The sequence below is a fragment of the Diorhabda carinulata genome, chromosome 4 (genome assembly GCF_026250575.1).
Source record: "Diorhabda carinulata isolate Delta chromosome 4, icDioCari1.1, whole genome shotgun sequence".
NCBI classification, from domain to species: domain Eukaryota; kingdom Metazoa; phylum Arthropoda; class Insecta; order Coleoptera; family Chrysomelidae; genus Diorhabda; species Diorhabda carinulata.
In genome coordinates, this window is record NC_079463.1 from 21,873,687 (window position 1) to 21,886,305 (window position 12,619).

The 12,619-nt window shown below is 36.2% G+C and overlaps 1 protein-coding gene across 1 annotated transcript in view; it reads right to left on the minus strand.

The window, feature by feature from the left end:
• LOC130893298 (transcription factor hamlet-like) overlaps positions 1-11,627 on the minus strand; it is a 111,648-nt gene extending 100,021 nt beyond the window's left edge. Inside the window, exon 1 of the mRNA XM_057799281.1 lies at positions 11,354-11,627. Coding sequence (XP_057655264.1) covers positions 11,354-11,390 — 37 coding nt within the window. The 5' untranslated portion in view covers positions 11,391-11,627. The remainder of the gene's footprint in view (positions 1-11,353) is intronic.
• Between the last annotated feature and the right edge of the window lie 992 nt (positions 11,628-12,619).

A 12,619-nucleotide genomic window follows, 5' to 3' on the forward strand; every position in this document is an offset into this window, starting at 1 on the left:
CAAACAACTTCTATTTTCACGATAAAACTCGATCTCATACTAAGGAGTTAACAGGAATTTGGTTAGAACGTGTTCGATCATCCTCCGTACAGTTCGGATCTTGCTTCTAGCGATTTTAATCTCTTATTACACCTAGAATCTCTCGTCACTAACAAACAACTTCCATTTTCACGATAAAACTCGATCACACGCTACGAACTTGACAGGAATTTGGTTAGAACGGGTTCGATTATCCTCCATACAATCCGGACCTTATTTCTAGTGATTTTCATTTTTTATAACACTTAGAATCTCTCGTAACTAACAAACAACTTCTATTATCACGATAAAATTCGATCTCATACTAAGAAGTTAACAGGAATTTGGTTAGAACGTGTTCGATCATCCTCCGTACAGTCCGGATCTTGCTTCTAGCGATTTTAATCTCTTATTACACCTAGAATCTCTCGTCACTAACAAACAACTTCCATTTTCACGATAAAACTCGATCACACGCTACGAACTTGACAGGAATTTGGTTAGAACGGGTTCGATAAGTCTTCGTACAGTCCGGACCTTGTTTCTAGCGATTTTTATCTCCTATTACACCTAGAATCTCTTGTAACTAACAAACAACTTCTATTTTCACGATAAAACTCGATCTCACACTAGGAAGTTGAAAGAAATTTGGTTAGAACGTGTTCGATCATCCTCCGTACAGTCCGGACCTTGTTTCTAGCGATTTTCATCTCTTATTACACCTAGAATCTCTCGTCACTAACAAACAACTTCCATTTTCACGATAAAACTCGATCACACGCTACGAACTTGACAGGAATTTGGTTAGAACGGGTTCGATTATCCTCCATACAATCCGGACCTTATTTCTAGTGATTTTCATTTTTTATAACACTTAGAATCTCTCGTAACTAACAAACAACTTCTATTATCACGATAAAATTCGATCTCATACTAAGAAGTTAACAGGAATTTGGTTAGAACGGGTTCGATAATTCTTCGTACAGTCCGGACCTTATTTCTAGCGATTTTCATCTCTAGTTACACCTATAATCTGTCATAACTAACAAACAACTTCTATTTCCACGATAAAACTCGATCTCATACTTGGAAGTTAACAGGAATTTGGTAAGAACGTGTTCGATAATTCTTCGTACAGTCCGGACCTTATTTCTAGCGATTGTCATCTCTCATTACAACTAAAATCTCTCGTAATTAACAAACAACTCCCATTTCCACGATAAAACTCGATCTCACACTACGAACTTGACAGGAATTTGGTAAGAACGTGTTCGATAAGTCTTCATACAGTCCGGACCTTGTTTCTAGCGATTTTCATCTCTAGTTACACCTAGAATCTCTTGTAACTAACAAACAACTTCTATTTTCACGATAAAACTCGATCTCACACTAGGAAGTTAACAGGAATTCGGTTAGAACGTGTTCGATCATCTTCCGTACAGTCCGGACCTTGTTTCTAGCGATTTTCATCTCCTATTACACCTAGTGTCTCTCGTAACTAACAAACAACTTCTATTTTCACGATAAAACTCGATCACACGCTACGAACATGACAGGAATTTGGTTAGAACGTGTTCGATAAGTCTTCGTACAGTCCGGACCTTATTTCTAGCAATTTTCATCTCCTATTACACCTAGAATCTCTCGTAACTAACAAACAACTTCTATTTTCACGATAAAACTCGATCTCACACTAGGAAGTTGAAAGGAATTTGGTTAGAACGTGTTCGATCATCCTCCGTACAGTCCGGACCTTGTTTCTAGCGATTTTCATCTCTTATTACACCTAGAATCTCTCGTCACTAACAAACAACTTCCATTTTCACGATAAAACTCGATCACACGCTACGAACTTGACAGGAATTTGGTTAGAACGGGTTCGATAATTCTTCGTACAGTCCGGACCTTATTTCTAGCGATTTTCATCTCTAGTTACACCTATAATCTGTCATAACTAACAAACAACTTCTATTTCCACGATAAAACTCGATCTCATACTTGGAAGTTAACAGGAATTTGGTAAGAACGTGTTCGATAATTCTTCGTACAGTCCGGACCTTATTTCTAGCGATTGTCATCTCTTATTACAACTAAAATCTCTCGTAATTAACAAACAACTCCCATTTCCACGATAAAACTCGATCTCACACTACGAACTTGACAGGAATTTGGTAAGAACGTGTTCGATAAGTCTTCGTACAGTCCGGACCTTGTTTCTAGCGATTTTTATCTCCTATTACACCTAGAATCTCTTGTAACTAACAAACAACTTCTATTTTCACGATAAAACTCGATCTCACACTAGGAAGTTAACAGGAATTCGGTTAGAACGTGTTCGATCATCTTCCGTACAGTCCGGACCTTGTTTCTAGCGATTTTCATCTCCTATTACACCTAGTGTCTCTCGTAACTAACAAACAACTTCTATTTTCACGATAAAACTCGATCTAACACGAGGAAGTTAACAGAAATTTGGTTAGAACGTGTTCGATAAGTCTTCGTACAGTCCGGACCTTATTTCTAGCAATTTTCATCTCCTATTACACCTAGAATCTCTCGTAACTAACAAACAACTTCTATTTTCACGATAAAACTCGATCTCACACTAGGAAGTTGAAAGGAATTTGGTTAGAACGTGTTCGATCATCCTCCGTACAGTCCGGACCTTGTTTCTAGCGATTTTCATCTCTTATTACACCTAGAATCTCTCGTCACTAACAAACAACTTCCATTTTCACGATAAAACTCGATCACACGCTACGAACTTGACAGGAATTTGGTTAGAACGGGTTCGATAATTCTTCGTACAGTCCGGACCTTATTTCTAGCGATTTTCATCTCTAGTTACACCTAGAATCTGTCATAACTAACAAACAACTTCTATTTCCACGATAAAACTCGATCTCATACTTGGAAGTTAACATGAATTTGGTAAGAACGTGTTCGATAATTCTTCGTACAGTCCGGACCTTATTTCTAGCGATTGTCATCTCTTATTACAACTAAAATCTCTCGTAACTAACAAACAACTTCCATTTCCACGATAAAACTCGATCTCACACTACGAACTTGACAGGAATTTGGTAAGAACGTGTTCGATAAGTCTTCGTACAGTCCGGACCTTGTTTCTAGCGATTTTCATCTCCTATTACACCTAGAATCTCTCGTAACTGACAAACAACTTCTATTTTCACGATAAAACTCGATCTCATACTAGGAAGTTGAAAGGAATTTGGTTAGAACGTGTTCGATCATCCTCCGTACAGTCCGGACCTTGTTTCTAGCGATTTTCATCTTTTATAATACGTAGAATCTCTCGTAACTAACAAACAACTTCCATTTCCACGATAAAACTCGATCTCACACTACGAACTTGACAGGAATTTGGTAAGAACGTGTTCGATAAGTCTTCGTACAGTCCGGAACTGATTTCTAGCGATTTTCATCCCTTATTACACCTAGAATCTCTCGTAACTAACAAACAACTTCCATTTCCACGATAAAACTCGATCGCATACTAGGAAGTTAACAGGAATAGGGTTAGAACGTGTTCGATCATCCTCCGTACAGTCCGGACCTTGTTTTAGGCGATTTTCATCTCTTATTACACCTAGAATCTCTCGTAACTAACAAACAACTTCCATTTCCACGATAAAACTCGATCTCACACTACGAACTTGACAGGAATTTGGTAAGAACGTGTTCGATAAGTCTTCGTACAGTCCGGAACTGATTTCTAGCGATTTTCATCCCATATTACTCCTAGAATCTCTCGTAACTAACAAACAACTTCCATTTCCACGATAAAACTTGATCGCATACTAGGAAGTTAACAGGAAAAGGGTTAGAACGTGTTCGATCATCCTCCGTACAGTCCGGACCTTGTTTCTAGCGATTTTCATCTCTTACTACACCTAGAATCTCTCGTAACTAACAAACAACTTCTATTTTCACGATAAAACTCGATCTCACCCTAGTAAGTAAACAGGAATAGGGTTAGAACGTGTTCGATCATCCTCCGTACAGTCCGGACCTACCTTATTTCTAGTGATCTTCATCTCTTATTACACCTAGAATCTCTCGTAATTAACAAACAACTTGCATTTCCACGATAAAACTTGATCTCATACTAGGAAGTTAACAGGAATAGGGTTAGAACGTGTTCGATCATCTTCCGTACAGTCCGGACCTTGTTTCTAGCGATTTTCATCTCTTATTCCACCTAGAATCTCTCGTAACTAACAAACAACTTCCATTTCCACGATAAAACTCGATCTCACGCTACGAACTTGACAGGAATTTGGTAAGAACGTGTTCGATCATCCTCCGTACAGTCCGAACCTTATTTCTAGCGATTTTCATCTCCTATTACACTACGAACTTAACTATATATACGAGGGTGGTGCAAATATAAATCGGAATTTTTGAATACTCTTCGTAAATGTTCGACTGGTCTGTTATTAAGCGTAGTTTTAGTGTACGTTCAACTTATCATTATTCGTTTTTTTGCTCAAGCATAATGTAAAAGCCTCGAAAATTTATCGATAACTACTCATAAGTGCCTTTCGAGGACTCGAAGTTACTCAATGTCCGATTTTAGCTTGCGCCTCTGGTATACATTGCCGTTGAAAAGCAGCTGGATTTTGATATCTCAAAAAAGTATTCCGAATCAATTTCGTCGCTTTAGATAAGTTGGAATGTATACGAAATCGATTATTTCGACTTTACCACATTATAATTTGTCAACGATGCCGTGATTTTTTCATTCGAACAAGTAAACCCCGAACTAAGAAATTGAATACTGGAAAGGACGAACTGTCATAAAACGCACATTAGAATCCGTGCCGCTTGTGTTCTTTTCATGCGACGCGGCATGAAAAGCATTAACGGTCGAGCTTTTCGCGAAACGTTTTCGGAGGAAAATCCAAGACGACACGCAATCTAAGTACGACACGCGAGTTACGCCATATTGTCCTTTATGTCACCGATAAGACTGTCCACTTGCATGTCCGGTGATTTAGAGCTTACCCCTGTTTTCTGTTAGGATCTCGCCTGCGAAGGGAGGAAACGAAAAAAAAATTTTCCTCGAGCTTGAGATACTTTACTAGATAAGACCAAGACAAAGAACGACGAATACGTCACGGAATCTATTCTATAATATTTGTCGTTGGTATTTTAGGCTTAATTGAATTCGCTATCGATGTATCGAAAGATTCGTTGGAAGAAAATACGATGTGCGGTTTAAAAATATCAAGAATCGATGCACAAATACACTTTAACTTCTACTATAACAAATTGATCTAAAGAACCAGTCCCTAGGACATAATCGTTATTGCACTCGGTCGTTAAATCATTTCCAATTCTCTATTAAAAGATTTTTGTAATTTTTTGAATATATGCGTCCAATTTATGAAACTATGAAAAGGTCTCATTGATACCACTACGCAAATTCAAAACGTCAAAAAGTTTTTGAAGAATTTACGAAAGTCGTCGAATACGATCCCCTATAAGATGGGTGCGGTTTATTAAGAGCTTGTTTGTGGAAAAGGGGGATGATTCCGGTAAGTAATTTTTCGATCGATATCACGAATAAATGATGTTCCTACGAAGAGGAATATTTGCTGTCAATCAAATAAAAACTAAACTTTTTATGAGCACAATTTTTTTTACAAAAAACAGCTCTATGCTTTCACTTGAAGCTCATCTCTAAATGTTTTCCTTGGAGATCCAAATATGTGAAAATCATATGGTGATAAATCTGTACTGTAAAATGGATGATCGAGTTTCTTCTGGGCCTCTTCTACGAGATCTACGCATTTGAAAAACACATGGCGATCAGTTTAGACTGTAAAATGGATGATGGATTGTTTTCCGTTCTATTTCCACTTGACGCATGTCTCCAAATCCATTTCTTCGAGGTCCACACACAGCGCGATAAGTCTGGACTTTAAAATAGATAAACGGCTGTTTTCAGGTACGTTTCTACATGACGTTCGTCTCAAACACTTTTGTACGAGATCAAAACATTTGAAAATCGCATGGTGAGAAATCAGAACCATAAAATGCAAGATCAAGTTATGTTTCCACCAGTTTTGGTTACGTTAAAGTCGTTGTGTAAAGCCCAGAGTTATCGTGAAGAAGCAGTACCTCTCGGAGAGTACAAAGTCGTTTTTCACCTCGATACTGCGATTTCTATGAGATCAAAACATTAGAAAATCGCATGATGAGAAATCCGTACGATAAAATTGATGATCATGTTCCGTTTCCACCAGTTTTGGTGGTGTTAAAGTCACTGTGTGAAGCCCAGAGCTGTCGTGAAGAAGCATCACCTCTCGGAGGATACAAGGTCGTTTTTCATCTCGATACTGCGCTATCTATGAGATCAAAACATTTGAAAATCACATGGTGAGAAGTCAGTACGATAAAATGGATGATCAAGTTTCGTCTCCACCAGTATTGGCTGCGTTAAAGTCGCTGTGTGATGCCCAAATTTATCGTGAAGACGCAACACCTCGAGGAGGGTTTAATGTCATCTTTTACCTCGATATTGCAGTTTAATTCCATCCAAGAGATGGCAGTAATATATTAAGTGTTGCTGGTGGAAATGGAAAATGAAGAAACGGCAGACTTTTCCATCGGCGAGTACCCAAAACTCCACGAGCGAGATTCAAGTACCCGAAAAAGCCCAGTGGAGTTATAAAGTTCAAGCCTTGGTGTCTGATTCGTTTGGGCGTTAGTTAATTTGTAGTTAACCATAACCATGACCGCCCTCTGTCACAACTTTTAGTCCACGAAGATTTCTTTGTCAATTTAATTTCTAATTACTTCTTCTTATTCATCTACAAATTCCGAGGTTAGGGTAAACGAAGATACTGAATATTCTTGATTCAACCCTTTCGTTTATAATAAACCGATTATTAAAAGCAACCTCTTATCAGAATCATGATTTCCTAAACGTCATTCGTATTTCTTAAATTGTTTCGAATAACAAAAAAAAGGCCAAAGAACACGAAACTACTTCGGAGGGGTTAACTAATAACCACCCTCCTAATCCTCCCTTATCGCGGTCGGACTAGCAAGTGACATTATAGGTTAGTTGCTACTTTTCCATGCAAGAAATGTCATGTTAAGTTGCGTGAATCAAATTGACCCATATATAGTTCCGATAAAAGCGATTCGTTTGCTAATTAGTCGTATAACTTTGATACGATTAACAATCAGCACAAGAATCATTTTTTATTATTAAAAAAAAACATAGAAAAATATTCCATAAACGATTGGTAGGAATCGTGGTTAAGTATAGATCCAATTGACACGAATTACCTGGATTACCACTTGAAATCTCCCCTATTCCATGTCTGGAATCAGTTAGAGGTGACTATGGAAGCGTGATGCATATAGACGTTCATCCCCTTAACACATCATAATGCACTCTAAACCAGAATAACCAATAATTTTCCAAAAAAAAAACATAAATACTCTCAGTGGTTCTCGTACAATATTTTCAAAAATTATTGACTCGATTTAAAAAACAATGTATCTAAAAAATTGTACATAATCATTAATAAAAAATTTGTGGACGGTGTATTACATTTAATAAAAAAGTTATGAATTATATTACATCACTCAATAAATCGTAACTGTCAAATTTATATGACGTTTATGAAGTACGAACTGTCAATGTGTCAAATTTCACGACATTTCGATCTGTCAGAATAAAGTGACAGCCATTTAAGTGAATCTACTTTCGTTATTTTCAAAACAATGTACTCAAACAACTTCGTGTGTTGATTTATCATTTTTGATGAGAAAAAATACGGTGCAAGCTCAGCGATGGCTTTAAAAGTGTTAACTGGATACTGCTTTGTCCAATTGAGGTGGTTACTCCAAAAAACATCAAAAAAATCCACAAGAAAGAAATTATACATGAGCATTTGACCATTGGAAAGCTTTTGATTCAGCGTTTACTCATAGCCGATCAAAAACAAACATGTTGATGATTCAGAGCAATGTTTACACGTAATAAATCAGATTTTTTCCATCGATGGATCCATCACTTCACTCCGGATCATTATCACCATCATCTGAGTGGACTGCAGTTGGTGAACCAGGTTCGAAGCGTCCATAGATATAACAGTCAGTTGTGAAGGTTATGGTTTCAGTATTTTGGTGTGCGCATGCTCTACTATTTGCAATTAATATTACATAGAGTTTTAAGAGCGTTTTAGAGCAAAAATAAAAAAAAGACCTCATACATCGAAAAAAAAAACAAAGATAATCACAAGTTGATAGCAACAATGATTAAATTGAAGAAATTGCTGCCTCATCCACCGTCTAGTCCAGATCTGGCCTCCAGTGACTACTTGCTATTCGTTGATCGCAAAAAAATGTTCGCTGACTAAAATCAAGGAGTAATTGAAGGAATTGAAGCCTATTTTGAGACAAACTATCATATAAAAATCGACTGTTATAAAAAAAAAATGAAACCGGCGCTACTGATCCATTTGACCCCAAATAAATCGTCAAACAAGTAACCCAAGTTGATTTACCGAACTCACACGGACAGTAATTATATTCTCCTTTGACTTGCGAAAGCCCTTTTCGCATCACTCACACTATTTCACCCCCAAAACACAAAAGCACTCGCATGTTATGTTTTAATGGACAATTCAAGCAACTTTTAATGGGTTCGATCTAACGTTAGCAAAAAATATTTAGAACTCGCGTTTTTTTTAACTAAATCAAATCTTGTTTATGTATATACAGGGTGTGAATTTAAAATTCACTTTTACATAGAGTGTGTTTATTTTTTCAGGGTCGTTTCTAATGCGAATCCACTAATTATGCAAAATGAAACGTAGCGAGTTTTGAACGGATTTTTAATATTTTATCAGACAATAAATTGGTACTGCGGCGATACGACACGTTCTATCACTTAATTGGTGCAACCCGACCGCAATTTTTTACTTTTACTATTGTCATCTTAACATTAAAAAAAATTCGTTTACATATTCACATTCTATAAAATGAAAACATGCGTGATTATAATTAAGTGAAATACAAACACTTTAATAATCTATTGTTCATTATCTTTCCATTATTTTTAGCAATGACACACGTAGAAAAGAGAATGAGAGAAATTGTTGTTTTATCAGTTCATATGATTTACGTAAATCGCAATAAATTGATCATAGTTTAACCAAAATCATAATACAAATGGATTTAACACGTTAACTGCCAACGCAATTTCATTTAATCGTATTAAACATTAAATCAAATACAAATTCGTCTCCAAAAGGCAGGAAAATGTAGGGAATTTGTAAAAAAAGTTCACCATGTGAAAAGAAATCTTCTCCAGGATGTTAATTGATGTTTACAGCGAATATATCTTGAAGAAATCTATTCAAATATTGATGCTGATTATCATTAACATCCTAATGTTTATTATTATTTTTCTTCATCACCATTTGGCTGTGCTAAAGTTGTTTTGGTCTGGAGAAGATTGTTTTTTCCTTACATAGCGACATCTATCAATAGACATTGTTTTCTTTTCTTTGCCTCCACAAGATTGGATCCCCTGTCATCAATTTGGATTCCTACAGTGCAATAAGTCCACCGACTCACGCAGAAAATGAATAAAGCCCTGGAAAATAAAGAATACTGCTCTGCTGTTTTCCTCGATATCGGAGGAGCTTTTGGCACAGTCTGACACCTAGTACTGCCATACAAAATGAAAAGAACTCTTCCTCTATTCTAATATCTACTTCTGAAATATTATTTAACCAACAGAACCTTTCAAATAAAAGTTAATGAGGAGAAATCTGAACTTTTCACTATTGCACGCTGCTCTGCTGTTTTCCTCGATATCGGAGGAGCTTTTGACACAATCTGGCACCTAGTACTGCTTTACAAAATTAAAAGAACTTTTCTCCTAAACTAAAGTTAATGAGAAAGATTTTACTATAGCAACAGGGGTGCCACAAGGTAGCTTACTAGGCCCCCTATTTTAAATATTGTATAACAAAAATACAGTATATAACAACAGGAACTATTGCTGAAGACAAACATCAGCAAACAATGTCCAGGCTCATCTTGATCAATTACAAGGCTACAAATAAGAGGATCAAAGTTAATGAGACCAAATCAATAAATGTCCTTAAGTTAAAAATACGGAAGCACAAGCAGATCACGAAAAAAAAGAAAACAACTTGTTATAAAAGCAATAAAACTACATACGTTGATAGGGAGAAAATCCAAAGTCCTTATCTACAAACCTAGATATATCGAGATATAGAATGGAGCTATGGGGCTGCGTTTTCATATCTAATACCAATATCACTCAAAGATCCTAATCGTTAACTTGAAGATGCTCCATGGTATGTAGCAAATCACAAAATTGACGTGGATCTGGAAGTGACTACTGTACAAGAGAGGATCATCAAACACCAAAAAACTATAGAAACCAACTACTAGAGGAGTTGTTAACGCGAGAAGACTGAAAAAAAGTTGACCAATACAGGTATAAGAGGTTGCATCACTGGATTTAATCCTCACCAAGACATTACAGATGTTAAATTGTCTAACAATCGCGAGTAAATTAACCCATAGAATTTCTAAAATATTCTGATTGTTTAATAAAAAATTCAGAACGTGTTTTAATACGAGTGGTATTTTTGATGTTTACAGATATTAGAAACATTCGTTTTGGCGAAAAAATCTATCCCAAAACTTGAGTAGCAATCATCATTTTATGAGGTCTGTGTCTACGTGTTTAGTGCGTCTACTTTAAGCTTTATTCTTCAAATATAATTTCTCTAAATATGCATTATTATGTTTATACACTGCTCAATTTAGAACTGGTATCATTTACTCATCCAGAATACAAAGTATCAAAAGAATAAACCTTATAGATTACAGCCTTCTGCGTACCAGTGAATTTGTTTCAATTTTTAATTTTTAGCTGTATCAGATCTGGTCAATCTCAATTGCGAGATCCACTTATTTGGCCAGTTTCTCCTGGTGTTTGTTGAGAATGTTGTGAAGAGCTCGGTCTAGAAGATCTGAACTCAATCTTCAGTCAACCACTACGATTATTATGATGCACCTTCCTAGATATGTATTTCAGTGAAGAATCGATGTTTTACATCTTATAACTTGATGTCCAAGTATGTTGTTTTACAAGACATCCAGTTTAGGATACTGAGCAAACGACTTAAATCTAAATCACCCCCCGTATATTCAACTAAATACTTAATAACATGATTATCGAAATATTTTCGTGATGAGATAGAAAAAATGAAAAAAAAAACAATTAATAATACAGATTGTCCCCTACCTTTATTCCACTTTCGCGCTACCGATTTAAATCTCATTTTAGACACACAGTATATATAGAAACGAAACCACTGAAAATTCCAACGTCTTCATATCATAAAACTGAAACACACCATAACGAAAAACGAACCAAGACAGTAAGAAAACAGATCGAATCAAGGAGAATCCGAGTAGTCTTTTTTGTGTGTGTGTATGTGTGTTTTGTTCTAATAAAAAGTAGACCAATCAGAACCCGTGGTCGGTTGTCATGTTTTATCACTTCACCGTGGCGACTGTGCTGTAATTTTTATTTCGGATGAAACGTAACCGCCGGTAAAATAATGGAAAAGGATATTTTTTTTGTCTCTCTCGTTTATTTTCACCTGACAGGACAGATATCGATACGGCGTAAGTCGTAAGTTTTTATTATTTAGCCGCGCAACTATTAGCGCATGGTCACGCCTACAAAGATGCCACGCCAGTAGTAGGTAGATAAGAGCATCTCGGTCGATACTCCGGGACAATCCGGGTATTCTCTCCCGGATTCCTATCACCAGCATAACCGTACAAACGCCCTAGGGCTGTTTGTACGAATGTTCTATTAGATTGATGCATATGTAATTTGTTTATTTTGGTTACGCCGCCTCCCCGGTACACATTACAAAATTAAACAAACCGGAATCCTTTTTATTCTGATCATAGATGAAATTTTTATTTAAACAGAAAACGTCGATTTGTTTTTATTTCAAATTTTTTTAACCTCTATATATCAAATTAAAACCGGATCGAAATACGATGGATTTTGAACTCGGAATTAATAATCTGGAAGATTTTTTTCTCATCAAAATACACATTCATTCATTGAAAATACGTGAAATATAAAATCTTCTTCAACCAGTTTCCTTTGAATTGCCACAATCCCACAACGATCATTTGTATTACGAAATTGGCAAATATTCGTTTTGAATTTATATTAATATAATTATGAATAAAAAAAACAGGTTCGCAAGTTGAACTGCATTAGAATTTTGAAAATTCTCGACCATTCAGTTTCCACTTTGAAGCTATTATCAAGATAAGGGTGGGGATAGGGTTGATCCGATTCCATAGTCTCAATCTGCCTGCTACAAGCAACGAATCATCCCTTTTTTTCAGTTGATTTCAGGATTCCTTGAACTTTCACCGAGGAAATGGGAAGCTGAAACAAAAAAAAAATACAAAATTATTAAAAAAGAAACCAAAAATATACACAATAAGTGCTGGTGTTGAGCTAACAGTTAGATCAAGA